This window comes from Ambystoma mexicanum, chromosome 13 (assembly GCF_040938575.1).
Source record: "Ambystoma mexicanum isolate Mex_15411 chromosome 13, UKY_AmexF1_1, whole genome shotgun sequence".
Lineage (NCBI taxonomy): Eukaryota > Metazoa > Chordata > Amphibia > Caudata > Ambystomatidae > Ambystoma > Ambystoma mexicanum.
The window spans coordinates 734,792,774-734,817,100 of NC_090938.1; the positions used below are offsets into that span (position 1 = coordinate 734,792,774).

Genomic DNA, 24,327 nt, shown 5'->3' on the forward strand with positions numbered 1-24,327 from the left:
CTAAACTCAGTGTAAGGCTTTGGATTAAATCTAGAGTTGTCCAAAACCTAATTTGGCAAAATAAAGAAGAACTTTCCAGATTGGGGTTTGCTCCAAGTCTAGAAACAACGGGAAAACCTGTGCTCCCCTTGAAATATGGGGGTGTAAGATTTGAGGGTCAGCCTTCTGCTTACGCTAATATTGGTATGAAAAGTAATCCAAACAATGTTGTGTGTGTGCGCTGCAATCACCGTATGCAGAATTAACAAAGAATAGAAGAGAGAATATCTCTTGTGAGTTGGAACACGCGAGGGTTTAAGCATCTGATTAATAATGATCAAAGTCAGCTGAATAAATGGGACATAGTACTCTTACAAGAGACGTGGCTCTCAGAATCCCCACTTTGGGAGAATCATGAAATCCACACAAATGCTGCAATTAATCCAACTAGCGGACGTCCAAACTCTGGACTGTTACAGCAGTAAAAATGGGTAGAGGGATAACCTCGCAATTCTGGGCTGCCCCGAATAAATAGATGCTTTTGATAAAAGTAATGTTTGAGAATGATGAAGTGGCTGTTCTAAATATGTACTGGAACACGATTGACATGTCTGAAGACAAATTCTTCCTTGATCTGAATTCCCTACTAGATTTGGTCTGGATTGATACCAGGGTTAATGCATTGATTCTAGTGGGTGATTTAAATTAGAGATGTTTAGAGCCCCCTGAAACTAAAAACCGTGCAAGGTACTGGGATTCGCTAATTAAAGCGAGAGGGCTGTTTATGCTTAATAGGGCTCTATCCCCGGACATACCACCAGTTGAGACATGGCATAAGGGCGATAGTAAGTAGATTATCGACTATATATATGTGAGCAGAGAACTTTGGCCTTTAATGATAAAGTTCTCTGTACTAACAACAAATGCAAGCGACCATAACATGTTGACAACTGAATGGAGGATGAGCGCCTCAGAACCCAAAAAAATAGAACTCATGCAAAGTACTTGTGTGGTGAACACGGGGGTGGGGAGGGACTGTCTCTGGTGGTCAGAGTCTGAGTTAAATTAGATAGCAAGCTGAGCGGCATGTCTGAGTTGCGTGATACTTGGCCTGGTAAATCGAAATATGTGTATACTGACTTTATCCAAGCTATTCAACAACAAAGGTATAAAGCAAATCCCAAGCGTGTACATTTACATCATTTTGACCCAGCAATAAAGGTCTGTAAAGCGCAACTTAGAGCTGACCTCGGAGAATAAGAAATGAACCTTTCCCTCTACGTCAACAAATAACAAATACCCTTAGAACGCGTTACAGAAATTGGTTGGAGTCTCACCAAGTTATAATGGTTCAGAAGGACGGTTCTTACCTGCTAAAAACGCTAGCTAGCAAGAACATCGCTAGAATGTGGGCTATGATAAAACAATCTGTCACACCCCCCCCCCCAGCTAGTCATGCAATCAACGACTGCCCCGTTACATCTGTGGGTTGAACATTCTAGCATGCTTTATGCACCTGTGAAGGGAGATATACTATCAGATCATTTGAAGTCCCTCCCCACTTTCCTCAAGGAATTTGATTGGTCAGAGATTTTAGAGCTTATTAGATCCGCAAGTAATTCTAAAGCCAGCGAGTCTGATGGGCTGTCTAATTTCCAACTAAAAAAAATATCCGGCAATTTGGGCCTCGATTCTGTTCAAGATTTTTTCCATGGTGAATACCACGCAGTCCCTTACATGAGTCCTGGACTCAAGCAATTATATTTCCAATGTATAAAAAGGGAGATAGAGCGTCACCTTCCAGCTATAGACCCATCTCCCTTTTAGACCTTCCTGGGAAACTATTTTCCAAAATTATTCTCAAACAATTGCAGGCTTGGGTGAAAACTAAAGGGCTGATCGATCCTTTTCAAGCTGGATTTATGTCCGGTATGGGCACTATCCCGAATATTATTTCGGTAAATATGATTCAAGCCCAACAAGCCGAGTGGAATCAGCCTCTATACCTAGGGTTTATCGACTTTCGAGCTGCATTCGATTCAATAGATAGAAATTTGCTATACATGAAATTGAAGAAGCATGGTTTCCCGAACGCCCTTCTCTCATTGATAATTTTGCTTCACTCAAATACGTCAGGGAGAGTTAGGATTTCCCTTGATGGCAAGCTATCCCCTCTAATTAAAACCGAGAGGTATAAAACAAGGGTGCCCTCTGGCAGCCTTTTTATTCAACTTCTTTATTTTGGATCTAGGGCTCGAATTTAACAACTGCATTGGGGACCCGCCTAAGTTGGGAGTTCAAAAAAATCTCCATCTGCTCTACGCGGATGATCCTGTGCTATTGTCTCAAACGCCACAAGGCCTTCAAAACATGCTAACAAATTTGGCCCTCTATGTACAAGTAAAGACCCAAATACTAAGATGCTAAAAACAGCAATCTACACAGAGTAGTATGTTCTCCTGGAAAATTCAGAAAGACAATGTACAGAATGTATCCCAATACAAATACTTGGGGTTGCTAATCAGCAATATAAAAAATAGATTATCTTAAGAAGTAGTAAGGAAGAACAAACTAAAACAGCTTATTTCACAATCTCGATTGTTGATTAGGAAATACGGGAAGTTCTCTATGAAACATATTGTCTTATTTTACAAAATGAAGGTACTCCCGATTGTGCTATATGGCATTGAAGGTTTTTTTTGCCAAAAGAAAAGTGTTATTGGGATCGTATGGAATCAAGTTACTGAAAATAGATCCTAAATTTACCCAATACTGTTCATATCGCAATTTTGCGATATGAATTCGGATTGACCTCCATGTATGCTCAGGTAACTTGGAAACGGTGTGCATTCCTCCGTTAGTGCCTCTTGGAACGGCAAAGTAACATATTGAAAGTGATAGCTCATCCCCTCAAATCCTCAAATCCTTTCGCTACTAAATGGAGAAAGCATGTATTTAACAAATTAGCCCATGCCGACATTACAGTTCAGATACTGCTATCAAATCCAGCTAGAGCGAAAGTAAAAATATATTTGGCGGATTGGGCAGAGAACATGTCAAGATGTTCCTAATATAAAGATCTCTATCTTTTTATGTGGTGTCAAAAAGTATGGCCTGATGTCAGAATATCTGTTGAAAAGTCCATCTCCTAAAGTGAGAATGGGGTATCTAAGATTCAGATTAAATTTATGGTACACAAGAGATGTCCTTTACAAAAGGAAAAAGCTGTCAAAAGAACAACTATTGCAGATATTGTACTGTGCCAGAACAAAGGGAGACCTTACAACATCTGCTAGTGGAATGCGAAGCACTCTGTAATGTACGAACTAGATGTTTCACAAACATCTCGGTAACACACCAAGCAATGGAGAGTGACGAAAGGTGGCACTCACTGTTTTCCAGTTCTCGCCCAAGAATTCAGATGCCCATAGTGCAGTTCTTTCAAATTGTGCTCCCTGGTCTAGAGTCGCTCAACGAGTAATGTATTACTCCATAAAGGTTATTCGGTAAATGACTAGCCGTAAGAGGCAAGGCCTGGTCAAGCTGGACCAACCAGGTGATACTATTGTAAATAGAATGAATTGATGTGATTTATTTGTCCGTTATGAATTATTGGTTATGCGATAAGTATGGAAATTGTAAGAATGTGTTATCTTTTACCCTTTGTATATATATATATATATATATGTGTGTGTGTGTGTGTGTGTGTGTGTGTGTGTGTGTGTGTGTGTGTGTGTGTGTGTGTATATGTGTGTGTATATATATATATATATTTTTTTTTACATTTGAAAAGTTGTTAGACAACTATAACAAATAAAAAAAAAAAAAAAAAAAAAGAAAATTGGCTTGCTTTCTCCCACACTCTAGTTTAGCATTGGCACACTTTCTCCCACACTGAAGTTTAGTATTGGCATACTTCCTCCCACACTATAGTTTAGCATTAAGAGGTATAGCTGTCAATATACCCTTGTATGAGAACCTGCCTCTAGCCCCAGTGTCGTTGGGTTTTTAAATGGAGTTACCATGAGAAACCGCTTCAAAATATTTCCAATGCAGAAGTTGTGTGGTGTTTTAGTATCTGGAAAGTGGTCATGTGCCTTGCAGCTGGTGGTGTGTATTTGGAGTGTGCACAGCAGAAGGATTCCTGCTTCCACTTTGATTGGCTGTGATTATGTACTCCTAGAGCCCAAGGTGTGCTCAGGGGAAAGCACGCACATTATGGTTTAGCAACAGAGCATATGTGGAAACTGTGTTTAGGGGATCCCACTTTCCTGCGCATAAACCATCTTCGGGTTCCAGTTCAGAATCTGAAAAGCTTGGGACAGCACAAGCTTGCAGATGGCATTCTGCTGCTCCTTCTCTGGAAGGACCACCGCCCTGGGGTGCTTCAAGACTTTGCTGGATTGATCAACGCGGAAGGGGGTGGAGGGGGGTGCCTGTGCCGTGTGATGAATAGCGTACAGGGGTGGAAGCTTTAGGGTTAATCAAACTGTTATGAAGGCTCCAGTACAGTGCTGCACCCCAACTTGGTGCAAGTTGTACCCTGATGCAATAAGCTCAGTCTACGTTTTAGCAATTTTAGGACATCGAAGTCTGGAAAGCTGACCCGGGTTTAACATGTAAAACAAAGTTCTCCATCTACTGCCCAAATGTGAGTGGCTGTTCACCCATTTTACTATGTTTTATACATGCCTGATCATTTGCAGTTGCTATTCGCAAGTGACTGTTCAATCTTGTCATGAAATAAATGGCGCTGTGTTGGAGCGAGTGGCTTTTCATGCCTGGCTAGTAGCTTGCAGTTCTGGCTGATCGCCTTCTTTCTCTTTGCTAACACTAATATGGCAGAATGGATTAATACACGCACCCCAGGAGGAGCCTGCTTTCCTGACGTATCCATACATTTTAGTTTATTTCCAACCACCTCGGTTTTAAAAGTGCACAAGGCCTGGTTTTGTTCTCTAATTAGCATATTGCATTTTGGTGGTTGTGTTTGAATTGCATACATGTAATAATATTGTTGAGCCTGTGGTTTTAATCCTTAGCACCTGAAGGAATTTAGAGTATAACCGTGCAAAATCTGAGTTTCAGTAGCTACCATGTGCACAGTTTCCCTCTTTGGTGAGTTTGTAAAGTACAAGAAGGTTGCCTTACACTGACGTTTCAGGTCTTTCTGTCAATTTAGGACTTTCAGTTTGAGAACTGCCCTTGGTTGTTATGGCCTAATGCTGTCCTATAGCCTATAGCTTTTCCCCTCTGTCCTCAAGCACTCCCTCCATAAAAAGTCTTCTGCCGATCCTACCTGTCCGGCAAACTATCGCCCGATCTCGGTCACTCCTTTAATGGGCAAACTACTGGAAAACCTGGCCATTTCCCAGCTTACTCTCCACGCTGAATCTGTTGGTTGTCTCCATGACTATCGGTCTGGCTTCAGAGGAAACTGCTCTCTTGAATACCTGTAAAGATCTGCTCTATAATCTGGATTCTAGCCTTCCTTCTGTCCTTCTCCTCCTCCTCCTTGACCTTTCCTCTGCTTTTGACAGTCCATCACGCCATCCTGATCAAACTACTGTGAACCTGGGCATCACGTATCAGACCTTGGAGTGGTTGACATCCTTCCTCCTGGACCGACTCTCCCAGGTCCAGCTTGGGTCCTTTCTCTCCACTACTTCTCTCTCCACATGTGGTGTTCTGCAGGGTTCTATCCTCTCCCCCTGGCTCTTCAAGGTCTACTTGGTCCCTTTGACCCACCTGATTTCTACCTTTTCCTCTAACTTTCAGTATTATGCGGATGACACTCTGCTCTCTTTCAGGCACCCTGCAGCCTCCTCTCCTCTCTCATTCCTGATGGTCTATCTGCGATTCAGGATTGGTGAGCCTCCAAAGATCTCTGGCTTAGTAACCGTAAAACTGAGATCCTTCTCATTGGGACCCCTGCTTTCCCTCTCCATCTGCCCTCCTTGGGCCCTCTTGCTTCGCCTTCTTGTGAGGCTAAAAACCTTGTCGTCTTAGACTCCATGCACTCCTTCTCCCCTTACATCACAGACCTTGCCAAAAAGGCCCAGCAGGCGCACTACCAGCTTCGCCTCCACAGAGGTATTCTTGCCTTCCTCACTTTCTCCCCAGAGGCTCACTGTCTCCAGAGCCCGGGTTCTCTCTAGGCTGGACTACTGCAACAGCCTCTTTCTCAATCTGCCTACCTCTACCCTCCGCCACTGATCCAGAACAGGACTGCAAGACCTGTCGGCTTCAAGCCCAGGGACCGTATCTCCAGCTCTGAAATCTCTCCACTACCTTCCGGCAGCTGCAAGGATCAAGTTCAAGACCCTCTGCATCATCCACAAGGCTTCATGGGGCCGGAGCTCGCACTACAGCCAACTCTCTTCCAAAATACCTTCCTTCTCGAGACCTTAGCTCACCTACCTCCAACTCTCTGAGGGTCAGATGCTTCTCTAGGCTGAGAGTGGGGGGGGGGTAGATCTTTCTCCTCTGCAGGTGCCCCTCTGAAACCTGAGCCGGATCACCTGAAGTTCTGGAAGCAGCTCAAGACCGTGGTTTTCTCCTCTGCTTTCTCTCGCACCTACTGACCTACCTGTCTGCTGCGCCAACTGGTTGCTTGACTACCCTCAGTGTCTTACTGGGTACCATACTCCTCCATGGTCAGTCTTCCCCTGCAGTGCCTCCCAGCCTACTGTGCACTTGAGGGCTGTTTCTGTAACCCCACAGTCCCCTGCCTCCTTCCACCTACCCAGAGCCATGCTGCCTTGGCTGCACTTCCCCCTTCCCTCTCCCTGACCCCACTGTTGCATTGACTGTGGTATAATAGAATCGTATGGCCATGGTGTTGCCTTTAGCCTGGTGTAATACGGGTCCATGGCTTTAGTGTTATAATGACATGAACTATGGAACAAGGGTAAGGGTAAGGGTATGGCCATAAGGGGACACTGACCCTGTTGTGGTTTTCATTGTATCACTGTTGCATTAAGCTGTCGGATAAACTTGTCCAAGATCTATTTTAGTTTTAGTGCTTTGATACACAGGCAGCGGTAAGTGTCTCAAAGTAATAAAGAACAAAGGAAGCAAAGTTCTTCTGCTCTCTGCCAGGGAGAAGCCTGTGGTTTCACTAGTCTAGGGACTGCGGCGTCCCAAGTCTGAACTCTGGGCAGCATCTGATGCAGTTAGGTAGCCAAGGCGAGAGCTGGTGAGTCCACAGGGTGGTCCTGAGACCCTTCTGAAAGGTTCCAAGGGCAGGATCTTCAAGCAGGGTTTGAGACTGGTTGTTCCATAGGGTTCAGGGGTTGAAGCATTCATGAAGACCTTCTGGAGATCCAAAAAGGATCAGTGCTTCGCTGGGATGGGTGAAGACACTGCTGGCTGGCTGCAGTGATCCAGTCTTCAGCGGTATGCGCTTCTTCACACTGGTCTTGCCTCCGACAATCTGGAGAATGCCTCCAGTTGTCCTTCTTTTATCCTAAATTCTAGCTGGAGTCCCCCCACACCCTCGAAGCCCACACACTGTAAGGATCTGCACCAGTCAAACTGGCAGGGGCTGGCTCCGGCTACCACCTCTGCCCAGCAACAGATGCCCCCTGGGTAGGATGTGGATTAGGACCAGAGGGTCCCAGCCCCCACATCTGGCCGCAAACGCACACCGCAGCTTTGCCCAGGAAAGGAGCTACCATGTCTGGCAAATCCAGCCCTGAGAGGGCAGGAAGAAGTCCAAAATACAAATGGCCGAAGAACAAGGCAAAATCGAGAGTATATGGCACACTTAAGAGGTGTTCTGTGGTAAAAAGCAAAAGTGCACTTGAGAAAGTTTAAATGCAGTAGAAAATCTGCAGCCACCAGCCCGTCCTGGACACATCATGCAAGTAACCACCACGTTAATAAAAACAAGAGGGAGACCGCACTTCACTGTAAGGTGATGTGTGCAGCATGAAACGTACCAGGAATTTAGTAATGGGGGGGGCGCTTCATTTATTTCTTTGCACATCACGGAGACATTTGCTAGCCGGCTGGTCCTTAAAGACTTCAAGCATGAGCTGCTTTAATACACTGGAAAGCGCTCACACGCATACATATAAATGATGATATAGCTTGCTCAGATGAGCATCTTGCTGTGGAGCAGGGTTTTCTGTTTAGAGAGGTGTTGAATGTTGATGGGCACGCATTAATGTACGATATGATGCCCCCTATACAGCCTAATAGCCGACTCCTATACAATACATGGAGGTGGGGGGGGGGTTAGAGCTATAAAGTGTGGTGGGGAAAATGAATCCTTCAGAGGCTCGCCTACATTAACGGAATTGATTATGTGATTTAGAAGCAATGTGGCGTACCTATTCTATTCAGAAGTTTGATTGGGGACTCAGGGTTGATTTTCCCTTTAGATGGCAGCGCAGGTCCTTGGCTGTCCCCCTTGACCAATCAGAAATGATTAAAGTAGAATACACGTCAACTGGGCATTCAGAACCTTTTCAAGGCTCTAAACATGGGTAGGGCGCTAGTATTGCTCTTTTAGGTTTTCAGTCCACCTTCCTGCTTTGAGATTGCTGAAGAACATGCTACTTGTCATGTGATCACTTCCTCCACTGAGCGTCACGTGACTTAATAAGGTCGTGATTGCAGCAATTGAAATTGCAATTTTGAATATAAAACCTGAAATCTAGGGATTACCAGGGGCAGGAGTTGACTGGATTTTCCCAGAATCTCTGGATTTTATTTATGTGGGGAAGGGGAATCGGCGCTGTAGTCTGGGTCCACAGATTGCACTGTAGCCACTAGTTTACACCTCAAGGTAGGCTTTTGATCTAGTTTCCACATAACTAGATCGCGTCTCAGGGTAGCCGTTGGACTGTCTTCATGGAACTACCGGATCACTTATTGACATGGCCAACAGTCCACCTCCCCAATTTGCTTCTAGATTACGGCAGAGTGTACCCAGTCGACCATGACAATGAACTGCATTTTAACATACCCACCACACCATCTCAACGAGCTACTAGACCACATGTTGATGTAGCCACCTGGCTACATTTCCTGCTGCCCCTCGTACTGTGAACTCAAACCCTGATCTTCATGCTTGTTGCTACCATAAACCATGCTTAAGAGGCTTACTTTTCCTGCCCATGAATGCAGCAGTTTTGGAAACTGGTTTTTCTTAATGCCCTCTACAGGACCAGGTCAGCCCACTGATTGTTAGTGAGCAGCTGTTGTGGATTTCTGGCAAGAAGATCGCTGATGTTGACACTTACCGGATCCCTCTTATTACCTACACCCCACGTGGCCACCTGTTGGCCTTCTCAGAGGCCCGGAAAGATGGCGCCTACGACCAAGGCCCCAAGTTCCTGGCCATGAGGCGCTCTATGGATAAAGGTGAGCAGTTGAGTGAGGCATGAACGTTCAGTCCGTGCTGGTGCACGTTAGTTGGATGTGAGGGTCTGTGAGTAGTAGCGGGAGACGTTTTGTCCATGGCTACCCTTTCCTGAACTGAAGGTTGGTGGCTTTAGCCATGGTAAAAGGGCTCAAGAGCTTGCGGACTGAACACAGGCACTGGTGCACAGTTCCTCCAAATTTGTCACCAGGGGCACTTGTGAGTCCCCACCAAGACTACATGTTCATGTGCCGTCATGCAATCTTTGGCAAGCTCAAGAACTGGCACTGACCCTGGCGCCAGCGCTTCCTTGACTGTTGCCTGCTTGGCCAGATGTCCCTTGACACCTTTCTCCATTTCCTTCTGTTCTTTCCTCTCACCCCTACACTTATCACTCCTACTTATCCTTTCTCCCCAGATCCCTTGCTCTACCTCCTGCGAGCGCTCTCCCCTTTTGCGCCGTTCTTTATCTGGGTCTGCTCTCCATCTCCTGTTTTTTCCCTTGCCTAGCTCTCCTGTTTCTGCACCAGTAATAACCATAATGATGGGGATGTGGTCGCTTGACCAAAACCAATGACATGTTTCTGGTAATTTTTATCTCCCTGTGCGTCAAAAATGTAATAGTGTAATGTAAATGTATTTTAAATAACTTTACTATGAATCATACAGTGCTGTCCTAAATACATTAATGCCCCACCCACTTCCCGTAAAACCACCTGCTCTGTCATATATGGTGTCGACTGATTCTCGCACATCAGGCTGTTCTATGCACAGCGCCGATACATATGGAAAGTGCCCCAACACGTTGGAAACAGGGTTGTGCTGTATCTGTTAGTATTTTTCAAAATAATGAATTAATAGCTTTGGCAGAAACCAATGTTCTTGGTTGTACTCTGTTCGTCAACGGCGCGCCCTCTCTTTGTCTCTTTTGCTTCTCCCCCGCACCTCTTGGCTTGTCCCCAAGGTGATTCACCCTGTACAAATGTCTGCTGCAAACCCTTTAATTGTAGTCTCCTACTGTCCCTTTCGCTTCATCCTTCCCTAATCCACCTTTCGTTCGTGCCTTTTTTGCTCAGAATTCCTGTCCACTCATTTGTTATCTGTCATTCTGTCTTTTTTTTTTCCCCTTTGTCCGAAAGCTTCTCCCCACCACCCCACTTACGCCTTCCCCTTATTAAACCCTGTTCTCGCTCATAACCATTCTTCATCTCCACGCACAGGGGCCACTTGGGAACCCACCACCTTCATCCAGGATGACGGCACACCCCTGGACGGGCTGAGCCTCGGCGCTGTGGTGGTCGACGATGAGACCGGTTACATGTTTGTGGTGTACACGCTCTGCGCCCACTACATCCACTGCAGCGTGGCCAGCACCATGATCATTGGTAGTGTGGATGACGGAGCCACCTGGAGCCCGCCCCGCAACCTCTCCCGAGAGCTCAACTGCACCAAGATGTTCAGCCCCGGGCCAGGCTATGGAATCCAGGTGAGTGCTGGCGCACTGGAGGCTCCGCTCCATGCAGGGCAGGTGACCTCTCACAGTGGAAGTAAAGTTCAAACCGCACAAACATTATCCAGCAACAGAATACCACACATAATACAGACAAGCCCTCGATTACTGGGAATGCTTAGGGCGAATGTTTCTATCCTTCATGAGCAGTTAGCACTTCTTAAGCTCTTGCTCCCTTGCAATGATCTGGAAACGGGGATCATTTGGGGGATGGGAGATGAAGAAAGACATCCAGTACCTGTGGTGTGCACCAGTAATATAATCTTCACCTAAGGAGACCAGAGGGGGGGAAAAAAAAGGAGAGGCCATAGACCTAGAGCGAAAGTAAACACAACACTGTAGTCTTACTTCTATGTCACTGGCCTGTGGTGGGTGGGATCGGTGTGTGTGTGCGCGCGCGCTCACAGGCACACTCCCCTCATTGGAGGAGAGCAGCAGGGAAAGGGTAGGAAATAGGGGGACGGGGTGGGAGCTTTCACAATCAGGAAGAGACGCGCCGGGCCCGATTTCGAAATTGGGTTGTGGAAAAAAAACGGGAGCATAGCCACCCTCCCTTCCAATCCCAGGGCAGGGTTTATAAAATAAAAAATCTCCCAGGACGGAGGGCGATTTCCTGTGACTGTCCCGGGAAAACCGTGATGTCTGGCGACCCTATCTTCACCCCTCCTAGGGGACCCCATGCAATGGATCTGGTGAAGTATATCCACTTCCCGTTCGACCCATCAGCTCACCTCCGTGAGAGTTGGCCTTGCGGTATTATCTGCAAAAGAAACTCCAAATCCAGCTAACACAAGGCAAAGGCTCAGTGTTGGAAGTATACCAAAAAAGTAGTGGAACTGTGACCCCGCCGGGGGACATAGTAGGCAGGAAGGGAGCACTGTGCAACATATTTTTCAAGGGTTGCCGCCATGCTAACTGACAGCCAATTGAGTTGAAACAGCTTTCAGCGTAGCTGTAACTGCCATTAGCTAGTTAAGTGGAGCAGTGTGCTTTAACTTCATAAAGAACAGTTCCAGAATAGTGAAAATGGTTGCAAAAAGTAGTGGGACTGTTACCAGTAAGTAGTGGAACCGACCGTTCCTGCTCACTTCGACCACTGCAAAGGCTACAAAAGATGATTGCCTACTCAGTGGTTGAAGTTATTGTTATTCTTATTTTGCACTTATATAGCGCCTTATATACCATTGGTATGGTCTGAAGGCGCTGGTAGGTTGAACGCCCTTGGGAACCGAAGTTCAGATCAGTGGAGAGAGTAGGGAGAGTCAAAAGGTGCGTGTGTGCACCGGATATGTGTGCAGCTCGTGCGGTAATACGTGTAATAGCTGATTCTTATTGGTAGGTGTGGTGGTTGAGAGATCAGGAGAATGTGTTCGTTCTGGCAGGATTTATCCGGAACAGATGTGGCTGCGTTAGGCCTGAGGAAAACGCCTGGCTGGGGGTGTGAGACCAGCAGTGTTTACATAGAATGATGTGGAGTAAGCGGCAGATGTTCGTATGAGAACAGTTATACCGAATGGTGTCATAGTATCTCTGTGTTCTAGTTGAGTGGTGATGTAAAGGAGCGAGTAAGCGTGGGGTGTGGTAAGAATGGTTATATGCTCTTTCAGTGTGCAAACTTCTAAAAGCAACTTTGCCAGAAAGGGTACTGGGCGAACTTCTAAGTTCTATTTACCACAGAGAGGCTATCGGGCGAACTTCTAAGTACAATTTTCCATACAGAGGCTATTGGGAACATTTCTAAATTCAATTTTCCAGAGAGGCTATTGGGCAAACTTCTAAATGCAACTTTCCAGAGTGTCTATTGGATACACTTCTATAATCAACTTTCACAGATGCTATTGGTAGCACTTCTAAATGCAGCTTTCACAGCGTGGCTAATGGGCACACTTCTAAATGCAGCTTTCACAGAGGATATTGGGCCCATATCTAAATTCAATGTTCCACCGAGAGGCATCTGGGCGCACTATTAAAATGCATTTTCCAGCGAGGCTATTGGGAATACTTCTAAATTCAGTTTTCCAGTGAGGCTATTAGGAACATTTCTAAATTCAATTTACCAGAGAGGTTATTGGGCACACTTCTAGATGTAACTCTCATAGAGGCTAATGGGTACACCTCTAAATTTCACAGTGTTTATTGGGAACAATACTAAATTCACAGCGAGGTTATTGGGCACACTTCTAAATGCAGCTTTCCAGAGTGTCTATTGGGCACACTTCTAAATGCAATTTTCACAGAGTGGCTATTGGGCACACTTCTAAATTCAATTTACCAGAGAGGTTATTGGGCACATTTCTAAAATTCACGGAGCGGCTGTAGGGCACACTTTCTAAATGCAACTTTCACATGCTAACTTTCACAGTTCTATCTAGGAGTGGACATGCTAACTTTCACAATTCCATTTAAGTGTGGACATGCTAACTTTCACAATTCCATTTAAGTGTGGGCATGCTAACTTTCACAATTCTGTCTAGAAGTGGACATGCTAACTTTCACAATTCCATCTAAGAGTGGACATGCTAACTTTCACAATTCCATCTAAGAGTGGACATGCTAACTTTCACAATTCCATCTAAGAGTGGACATGCTAACTTTCACAATTCCCTCTAGGGGTGGACATGCTAACTTTCACAGTTCTGTCTAGGAGTGGACATGCTAACTTTCACAATTCCGTCTAGGAGTGGACATGCTAACTTTCACAATTCCATCTAAGAGTGGACATGCTAACTTTCACAATTCCATCTAAGAGTGGACATGCTAACTTTCACAATTCCGTCTAGTGGTGGACATGCTAACTTTCACAGTTCTATCTAGGAGTGTTCATGCTAACTTTCACAATTCCGTCTAGGAGTGGACATGCTAACTTTCACAATTCCGTCTAGGAGTGGACATGCTAACATTATGGCAGTCTGTTATTTGGAGGTAAGATAGAGTGGCATGGGCTTTCTGGAGTGGAGTGATTGCTCTACTACCCTACCCATACCACACTCACGGTTTTGGTGGTGTCTGTTAGTTGCTGGCTTCATTGGCTTCCCCTGCGGACACCTGCAGACACATCTTGGAACCGCCTCTGTCGGAGCCGCCCTTGGCCTTGGGCCCTTAGCCCAAGGCCAAGGGCCTTGTTGAAGTGTACAAAAATAAGTAGTGGAACTATGTTCCCTACTGGCCAGCCCCCGCTTACCATAAACCCCATCACCACGTCCCCTTCCAAGTACAATACAAACCCCCTGCCCCCCAAACACGTGCCTGCTGTTTAAGAGTGCAAGTTTGAACTGCTTCCTACACTTTTATTTTAAAACTAGACCGTTCCTGAACGGTTTATTTTTTAAATAAAGGTATAGGAACAGTGAAACTTGATTTAAGTAAGTAGAGGAGCACCACTCCCAACTGGGCCCACCCATTCCAACCACTGGACATACTAGACTCATTCAGCCCTCTCCAGAAGTGCCATCCATGAAGGTCTGTGCCACCCCCACTTGCATAAATGTGAAGGTTTTGAGTGACTAACAGTTTAGTCGGCGAAAGCTCTTAAGATACAATCCTCAATTTACAAGTGGAGAAAGTACTGTCCAAAGCGGTACCCCCTCTTGTGTGTCATCGCTCTAATCTGGAAACGAATAAAGTCTGCTACCGCAAATGATCCTCTTTGTCACTTTATCGGCTAACCCCAAGCTCTGAGCTCTCGCGACGCAGTCCACTCATGCCAAATGAGTCTCCAGTCCCAACTCAACAGGCTCGATTTTTTTCTACACGTAGTGAATTGAGTGATCCTCTTTAACTTTGGATGGAATTTCCAGAATCCTCAAGTCTCCAGCTCCTGCATTATCCGCCGGCAGCTACTCCTTTATTTTCCCGCTTTTGCACACATGCAGTTGCACGCTTCAATTGGAAAGTGCCTTGGCATTGGAGGTATCGCTCCTATTCATTTCCAGGGACGTCGTTTTATTTTTGAGTGTTGATGCTCTATGCGCTGTGCCAGCCAGTTGAGTGCAGAAGGTCTCAAACCATGCACACTAGCCGCAATCCACACGTTCCTGACTTTCTGTGGGAACCCTTAGCATACCACCAAGATCTTGCTATCCTGTTCCAAGTGATCCGGAGGGCTGCATTCTGTCGCCAATGATCCCTTTTCCGAGTCGGAGAGTAATCATGCTCTCACTTATTTGTATCCTCCATCTTTGCCAGGACGCCTCTAAACATATGGTTCTAGGTTATTCCAGTTGGAAAAAAGTCCACTCTGTCCAATCCTTTATGGATCGGCTGACCTAGTAGATGTCACGTGCTCCATGCAGATTCACCCCTCCCATTGTCTGTTGGGTTTCTCTGCCTCTTCTAACCCCCCACCCCTTCCAGCAAGCCATTCTACTCAGGACAAGACCACCTATACCACTCGCCGCTGATGCCAGACTGGTGTATGTCCAACTACTCCAACTGGATTGACAAGAGGCGCTCTTATCCCCCTCTTCCCCCGAAGGTCTCCTCAATTCAAAGCTGCTCCTGAGCACTGCACACTATCCAATGCACACATGTCCCTGCACAGCACAAATGTGGGGGAGTGGTTCCCACTCTGCCCCCCACCCCCTATTATTCAGCCGCTTTGAGGTGGACGAGGAGGCCAAAGACCGACGCTGTGCCAAAAGCACAAAGAAAACGCTACCATCTTGGGCTTGGCTTGCTCCACCCCCAAACCCATGCAGATATTGACACTACCTCTAGTGTCTGAAATATGAATATTTGAGTTTATTGTTCGACAGACACTCAACAACCTATTCGGATAAGTCAGTTGCAGGATCAAAGGCCGACCAAAGTAACAGGGATTTGGCAGTCAGGATGGTTTGTTCGAGATTCTTAATACGTGTTCATATTTATTAAATTGAATATGTTTATGAAAATTCAGACTAACAAAATCTGTTGGTGTTCAGCGCACAAATGGGCTTCAATATTTTGCTTCTGAATCCTAAGTAATTTGGCTTTCAGATGTTGACTGCTGAAAGTTCTTGGGGTTTCCAAAATGCTCAAGTCCTGTATTATCACGTTTTATGCCTTTTGGCTGGACAAGATAGATCCCCCCCCCCCCGTGGTCCTCATCTGCTGTTGGCTTACTCCCCACACCCACCACCTTCCCTTTGAGGACATAAACGTTAACCGGATCCTCTTTTTCTTTCCTTGTTTGAGGGGCCGGGGGAGGTTTAAAACTGTAGACGTCCAGTAAGAATGCTAAACAGGAAGTGTACATGAGGTTTAGTGACTGGCACTGGTTGACCCGGATTGTTAAGTGATTTTGTGGTTGACACCCTTGATATTGAAAGCTTTGTGGTTACCACCGGCCCTAGTTGGCGCCACGTTGGCCTTACTGGTTTTACCAACAATGTCTGGGTGGAGCCTGCTGGCTGGGAAATGGCCAAACGCAAACGTGTCTGGAGTGCCACATAACGGCATGATTTATAAGGGACATTGATCATATTTATATTAAGCACTTTACTGAAACTGCAGGATTTCATGACCACATATCTGATGGAGTATTTACAACCAAGAACAGAAAAAAATAACCCAAACTAGCCTACTGATTTTGGTACCGAGTCCCAATAGTACATGAATTTGATAATCTGACTAACGCAGGATTTTGTGTAATTGGAAACCCGATTGTTGCCCCTCCACAGAAGAAGGTAGCACCCAGTAAAGGGCGGTTGATCGTGTGCGGCCACGGGACCATCAGTGGGGACGGCGTCTTCTGCTTGCTGAGTGATGACCATGGTGCAAACTGGCGCTACGGGGGCAGTTTGAAGAGCATCCCATACAACCAACCCAAGAAGGCTCAAGACTTTAACCCCGATGAGTGCCAGGTTAGTGATGGGGTTTCCCTGGTCGTAGGACTCCACCATAAAGTACCCCCTCAAACTCTGTGATATGGAAAAGGTCTGCAATTGCATGAACATGTACACTGGGCAGTCTCTTCCGCGGATGGATGGATGGATGGATGGATGGATGGATGGATGGATGGATGGATGGATGAAATCAATTGAAGGCTGCGCAAGTAGTCCATACCGTGTAGAATTAATGTGCCGGCTTGTGGCACTATGAAAAACTGCACACTTTGCTCACTTACCTACTGACCCACCCGCTTGCTTGTCCAGTTTCGTTAATCTTTTCCCACATATTCAGTCCTGCACTTAGCAACCCACCCATCGTTCCACTATCCAACTACTGACTCATGTACTCATTCGATCTCTCATTCAAAAGTGCTGTCATTCATAAACACGGACTCTCACAGCTCCCCCATTCTCCGTGTTTACTCTTTCTGCACTCACTGGCTCCCACACATAAGTCACTAAAGGCCTCCATCCAGTCGACGCTCGTACCTTTACCACTCACGCACCCGTTCTCTCCATTTACAATTCAAGGCATGTGTGGGCCATTACGTAAGAACCTGAGGAAGCTGATTGGTTATTCCTGTTTCATGCAGTGTGCTATTTCAGGTCCCTTCTTATCTTTCATCTCTTTCCTTTTCCCACAGCCCTACGAGTTGCCAGATGGGTCTGTGGTGATCAACGCCCGAAACCAGAACTTCTATCACTGCCACTGCCGAATTGTGGTGCAAAGCTTTGATGGCTGCGAGAGCCTCCTGCTGGAGCACGTCACCTTTGACGAGACACTGGTGGACCCTGCTGTGGCAGCTGGTGCCCTGTACAAAAATGACATAGTCTTCTTCACCAACCCAGCCCACGCTAACAGCCGTAAGGAGGCCAGCCTTCACTATCGGGGATGTGGCAGGGGAGGGCACCTTCAGCCATCAGGCGAAGTGGTAGGACACCCTGGAGCATGAGGGCATTTTAGAAGCTACTTTTTAACTATCTGGCTACACCAGGGACACTATCAATCATTTGGTTAAAAACATAGAAAAGCCCCTTTCAACAAAGATGGAAATCCCATCAAATATTAGCACCCAGCGAGGGACAACCTGATTGGTTGGTTGGCCCTCGCTACGTATTACCTGTCTGGTTAAGACTTACCTCTGCGAGGGACGCGGCGCATGTACCTCGCTGTTTCTTTCCTTTCTCTGTCTGGCCGTCATGGAAAGGGAGCATGGACTACACATAGTCCCTTCGTCCTGATCCATGATGGCCATTTTCTATATTTCATAATGGCTGCCAGGGAAAGGGAGAATGGACTAGATGGAGGCATTACCCTACCTGTAATGCCCCCCCCCCCGCCTCAGGTTTTATTGCTTCATTGGATACAGGAGAAGAGATCTCCCTACCCATGCAGCAGCACTGCGGAAATCTAAATCTAATGTTTTTATTTTTATTTATTTTTTTTTTTACCTTTCTGGGCCTGTCTTTGTCGAGTAGAGGTATGTGGGTGAATTGTCGTCAAGGTTCAACTATCTGAGCATTTTCATGTCGGCACCCCACGCTGAGGGACACTTGTCAATAGGCACTTCTCCATCAGACTTGTTCAGTGAAAGGAGCTCTACCTAATGGTTTAAAACTCATCCCAACCCCATGTTTCAGGGTCTTTCCAGCCAATGTGTCACTAACTTTCATTTTTCCGATGAGATTCCAAATCGATAAATTGAGTTTCCAGGTGTTGTTTTTTCATTTGGTAGGTTCCTTGAAAATTCTCAACTGTATAAGAAGAAAAATAAGTTGCAGTCGGTCTTTTAAAAAAATGTATTTAAATCAGAAAATGTTTGCAACTCTGTTGTTCTCGCTGCTCATGCCAAACAGTGACTATAAATGCCAATTATGTTCCCATTTCTGAACCTAATCGTCCTTCAGGCTCGGGTGCGCCCCCTTCTGTCAGGAGAAGAAGGACCCAACAAATCGCCAGGGAAGTGAAAGTTCAGAAGTCTAATTTTTCCTTCACCCCTCTGAACTCCCATTGCTAAAATGCATGAATTCCTGATTGCAGCCTGAATCTCTAAACTCGTAAAAAATGGGCACTTACAGCCGTACCGCAACTCGGGATCCAGCGCTAATAGTGCTGGACCGAGTTGCGGTAACGCTATTTGCATTGACGGTATCCCGGCGCAGTTACTACCGGGATATCGCCAAGGCTTTGAGGCCTATTGTCTCAGTTTTCCCCAATATCCAGTGAGTTACTGAATTTGAGTGGACTTTTCACAGATAAATTCACTCACCACCAACTGCCTTGAACTAAAGGAAATAGAGAAAAATGGGGGAAGTGGCAAATGTAGCTGAAGTAGAAAGAGAAGTTCTGCCCTTTTCACACCACCGCGGCTGATCCAGGCAACGCAAGTTGAGTGCTGAAGAGGTCCTTCTCCTAGCTGGACCTCTGAGACTCAAGACCAATTGTCTGAATGCCCGTTCATTGGCCCTGGAGGTTCCTGTGTATCCCCCTATCCATAGCCATATTAAATGGTGCGGAAGGACCTACACCCCAAAAGCCACAACCAACCTGGATTGTAGTCATCATTGTTGTCGTCTTTATATAGTGCCTTTTCCCATTTCGTATGGGCTCAGGGCGCTTTGTGGTTGGAAAGCCCTCTGGGACTGAAGTGCAGGTATGGGAAAGTTCTAAGAAAAGATGCGTGTGTGCATTTGGCCAAGATTGGGACCTAGGGAGGGCCGGCTAGGCTCCAATAAGCAACTCAAGAGGCCAGGCATGTGGATGGGTGCTGAGGGGGAGGTCACGACAGCGCGCTAGTGCAGGAGACTCGCTATGTACCCAGCTAGCCTGAAATTTGTCGTAGGTTGACGCTGTATTCTAATAGCAGAGTTGGTGCAATAAGACTGGTGTTTCAGTGCGAAGCAGTTATGTGACCAGTTAGACCAAATTTGTTGTAGTCGTAGCTGCATTCTTAAGTGCGTGGATGGATAGCCGTGCCTGCGGCAGATGTCCACCGGAGTGGTGCGTTTATACATAGCTTGAGCTCAGGTGGAACTGATGTTGCTGTGTCATCCGATCTTCTGTGGGGAAGAAAAAGCCAGCAGGAGTTTCTTGAGGGCCCAACCTGCAGGTTAACACTCATACTGAAATGTTCCAATATTGAGGAACTTTAAGGCTTTTAAAGGCCATTACCAACACATTTCTGAAGAACTGGGTCTTTTTTTTGTAAATTGTTAGCACAAGCATGTCTGTAGAATTCTTAACCTTTTAAAAGTGGCATTTCTAACTCTTCTCCGGATACAAGAGTGTTTAAAAGTTACGTTCCTGCACTTCTAGAACTGGTTGGCCTTTTAAAAGGATGCTACTAGTGTTTACTTTTAGGGCTGTCACTCTATACAGGGACAATGCAAGCATTTACTGTATGATTAGTGGCACTTTAAAGGGCATGGACCAGCACTTAACTATTGAGACTAGGAGCCATTTTAAAGCCCAGAATTAACTAACACATTTCTCTAGAACATTGATACTACTTCTTTAGGATTGGAGACTTTTCAAAAAGAGGGAATCAGCACTTCCAAAACTCTGGGTACACTGATGCATGACTGTGGGGTGGAATTAGTGTTGGAAGTGCAGGTGGAAGAATGTGCTGTTCTGATCACTCAATGTCTTTTCCTCCTCAGGCGTGAATCTGACGTTACGCTGGAGCTTCTGCAATGGCACCTCATGGGTGAAGCAGACTGCCCAGATATGGGCTAGTGCCAGTGGCTACTCCTCGATGACTTCACTGGACCGTGCCATTGACGACGAGCAGTATATCTACATTATCTATGAGAAGGGCCGTGTCGACATTACCGAATCCATATCCTTGGCGAAGGTCAACATATATGGGCTGCTTTGACCTTCCAAAGGAGCTTCAGCGGCCTCTTGGACATCAGCTACCAGGGTGTGAGTTCCCTGAAGAGGATGGGCTGTTGCCATCAATAAAGAGCAATAAAGCAACACTGTCTATGGCGTTGGTCAATAGCAGAGAGTCTACGTGCATGGCCCCAGTCAAAATATGTGGGCTGCTGGTGACCTTCCAAGGCGGTGAGCGGAGGGAAGCAGCCTCTCAGGATTCCCAGCCAATGCACTGTACACTCCAGAGACTGGACTCCTCATTGCCTCTTTGTCACACAAATAAGATTAAAAAACCACACACAATCAATGATACACATTTTTTAATAAATTAACAAAATGGACAAAACCTATATATTGTTTTTGTGAGTTGAGGGCTGCTTGATGCCGACCAAATCGAATTTGGTTTGGATTTTTAGTCGAGAGCAGCTATCCGTTTGTAATCGGATTGGACAGTTGACAAGGTGAAAGGATGATTAGCGTGATGCATGCAGAAACCTATGTACACCCAGCATGCACACGTTTGAATCTCAGTGTCCAGAAACGACATTCGTCCTTTTACCTCCCGTAAATGTAAGGCTATTGAGATGAGTGCCAGGTCTATCTAATCTTTGTATGCCCAGCACCCATAGATGAAGTAGGCATGAAGCCACTGGCCCCAGGGATTGCCAATCTAATTATGGGACCTAGTGAAAGCCCCCCGCTGCTGCAGGGATATGAGGGAAGGAGAGACCCCTAATCACCCAGGCTCCTGGGAAGGCACCTACGGAGAGCCACAGCTTTTGCCAGCCTTCACGTCGCAGAGGTTTCCGTGCCAAGTAGCTGCACTAGTCTGAGGTTCATTGCGATGGTTCCTAGACCACTATGCTGAGAAAAAGGAGACCTACTCCTTGTCTATAAATGATCAAGTGTTCTACCTGTAGATGCGAGCGCCCTTAGTAAAGGAAACGTGAGGTTTCTGGAGGTGTATTTCCTAATCTTTGAGATTGATTTATATTTCGCCATCAACTTTTGACACTGTCCAATGGAACGGCATATAAATGTGGCATATCGCTTTTCATCCCAAAGTCTGTTGTCCAAGAATATGAACAGGTATGTCTCTAGCAAGAGGTTCAAAGTGCACTCTGGAAGAAAGGAATCCTGTTTAGATGGTATCCTTCACGCCGTACATTGCCTTGGGAACCTATAGAGTAGATGAGTCTGTCTGATCTGTCTGCAATAAATAACCTGGCCTGGAATTGTGATCTCCTAATAGATGCCATTGCATTAATGTACATAGGTACGTAATGCAAAGCTTGGCACTAGACCAATCAGGCATGTGTTTATTTGTGTCAGCGAAAAAGAAATGGGCACTTGCAGCAAGTTTGTTCAATTAAATAAAAGGATCCAACAGCTGGTCAGTGTAGTAAGTGGATGTTTACTTGCTAGTGTTCCTGAGCCAACAAGTGTGTAATGCCTTAATAATTCAGCGGTCATGAAGGCAATGTATAGGTATACACCTGGTTAGTCCACTTAAAGTAGATTAATTAAAAGAAATAATCGCCTAGGGTGTGATGAGACAGTATAAAACGTTTCCCCAAGATACATTTTTAAACCAATGAGAAAAAAAGTTGAGATCTATTAAATGGGGTACAGGAACATGAGTTTAAAATGAGTCCAACAGTAGTATAAGATAATACCTTTCATCAGCAATTAAGCTTGACGGGGGAATGCCCCGTTAACTCGGAGGTCCCCTCCTAGTGGAAGGCCTATTCCGGAAGTGAGGTAGTGGTGGTTAAACAGAACTTGGGCCCCAGCAGTTGTTACCCCAGATGTGACATCATAGGTTCTACCTGTGAGCCCCCCACAAAGCCTGTAGTCCTGAGGGGGTCCCCCTTTGGTCCCCCCGGTAGTGCAAACATTCTTGAAGTGCCCTAGTGTGCTTCACCGTCACCAGAAAGACTCACCTCTTTTAGTTTATGGGTATGTGGCTTGACCATTCTGACCCGGATGGTCCCCCCACCCCGCCAAAGGCCTGGAAGTGTGTCAGTCGCTCTGGAGATGACTGTGCAGGGCCAGCTTTAGGGGTGTGGCGTGAAGTGTGTGTGTGTGTGTATGTATGTATATATATATATATATATATGTGTGTTTCGGGGGGAGGTACACGCTGCTCCTGAAGCCCTGGGAAAACCTGCTTGCGCAATACCCGGAATCATGAAGCGCTACAGTTACTACTCTACGAATAACCCAAGGATTGATGATTTGAACACCATTCAAAAGTACTACAGCCCTGAAAGTCCGCCAGCAACAACTTCAGCCGCTGATGGGGAGCCCGATTACACTGCTGCTATGGAAAAGCTTTGAACGCTTTGATGGTATGTCAAAGGCTATTTCCCCTATCAAGGCTTCTGATGAATGCGTGGATGGTGTAGATGCAGTTATAACGGATGCCGACTACACAGATGCAGACCACATAGATGGGAATGAGTCTATGAAGACTCTTAAAGAGCCCCTGTATGAGGACCTGGGTGTTTTAGATGGTTCATAGTGATCATTTCGAAACAAAAGTTTCAAAAACAAAATCTGTGACATGCTATATTTAACATGCAAAGTGCATTTCTTTCGAAACCAATCCGTCGACAATAGTCATGGGCTGGTTTCAATTGAAATGCACTTTTACATGTTAAAAGTAGCATTTCAATGCTTTTTTTTTTTTTTTTTTAGTGTTGAAACGTTAGATGCAGCTGTCCGGTGCTGTAATTTCAGCCTGGGCAGCTCCATGTAACGTTTCAAGGTTTTAGTGGGGGGGGGGGGGGGGGGGGGTTTCCACCCTCCCACCCCCAAACCTAACCCAAGCCCCAACCCTAACCCATGTCGACGGCACTTTCAATTTTTTTTTTCAAAAGAATGGCATTTCGACAAAAAAATGCTAAAGTTTGCCTTTTCAAAACTTTTACATTCGATAAAATGACAGGACATCGTTTTAGATGAGCTGTTTCCAGAGAGCCATGACTCGTGAGCTAGAACCATCTTCCAATGAAGACAAGCTGTTTATGGACGTCACTTGCGCCTGTGAGATGGAAGCTGCTGATTCTGAAATGTGCAATATGGTATGTAATAAAGTGTGTGTGTGTGTAACCTGTTAACACATATTCAAGAGTAAAAACTTTTTTTTTTTATTGCAGAAAACGCCAGATAAACAGAAAACGCCAGATAAATCTGACAGCGCTTGGAGTCAGAGCTCTTCATTCAATACCGTCAACCTTTACTGTGTGTGCTGCTAAAAATATTATCGAAAGTACACTGAAGGTCGTTATAAGTGTAAGAAATGTGACTGTTTAAAATGCTTTGAAAGTTCTGATGAAGTAGAAGATGAAACTATGACCCTTTTGGAGTCTTTAACTGTTCAGGCTTTTGCAACTTTTGTAGTGAAACTATGCTTGAAGCGTGACTATTACTGTTGGTGCTATGGGCATAAATGTGAAGACCCGCAGCAGGATGCTCATGATTGTTTAATCCTGCATTATCCTGCTAGCGCAATATGTCATATGTTTTATGTTGAATTCATATAAAGTTTTTCAGATGCTTAAAGGTGTTCATAAAGCCATGAGGATGCGTGTACATGCTAGTGTGGAGGGGCTTCTATCAAAAACATTCCTAGAAATACACACATGTATAGGTGACACCTTTACCAGCATCAGGTTGTCTATTGTGGATGAATATGGGCATGTATTCCAATATGATG

The 24,327-nt window shown here is 45.6% G+C and overlaps 1 protein-coding gene across 1 annotated transcript in view; it reads left to right on the plus strand.

Annotated features, from left to right (window-relative positions):
* The window catches only part of LOC138521852 (sialidase-1-like), a 95,502-nt gene extending 74,550 nt beyond the window's left edge, over positions 1-20,952 (plus strand). Inside the window, exons 2-6 of the mRNA XM_069634997.1 lie at positions 9,153-9,351; positions 10,570-10,835; positions 16,520-16,702; positions 17,374-17,593; positions 20,390-20,952. Of these exons, the coding sequence (XP_069491098.1) occupies positions 9,153-9,351; positions 10,570-10,835; positions 16,520-16,702; positions 17,374-17,593; positions 20,390-20,607 (1,086 nt within the window). The 3' untranslated portion in view covers positions 20,608-20,952. The remainder of the gene's footprint in view (positions 1-9,152; positions 9,352-10,569; positions 10,836-16,519; positions 16,703-17,373; positions 17,594-20,389) is intronic.
* Positions 20,953-24,327: the final 3,375 nt, after the last annotated feature.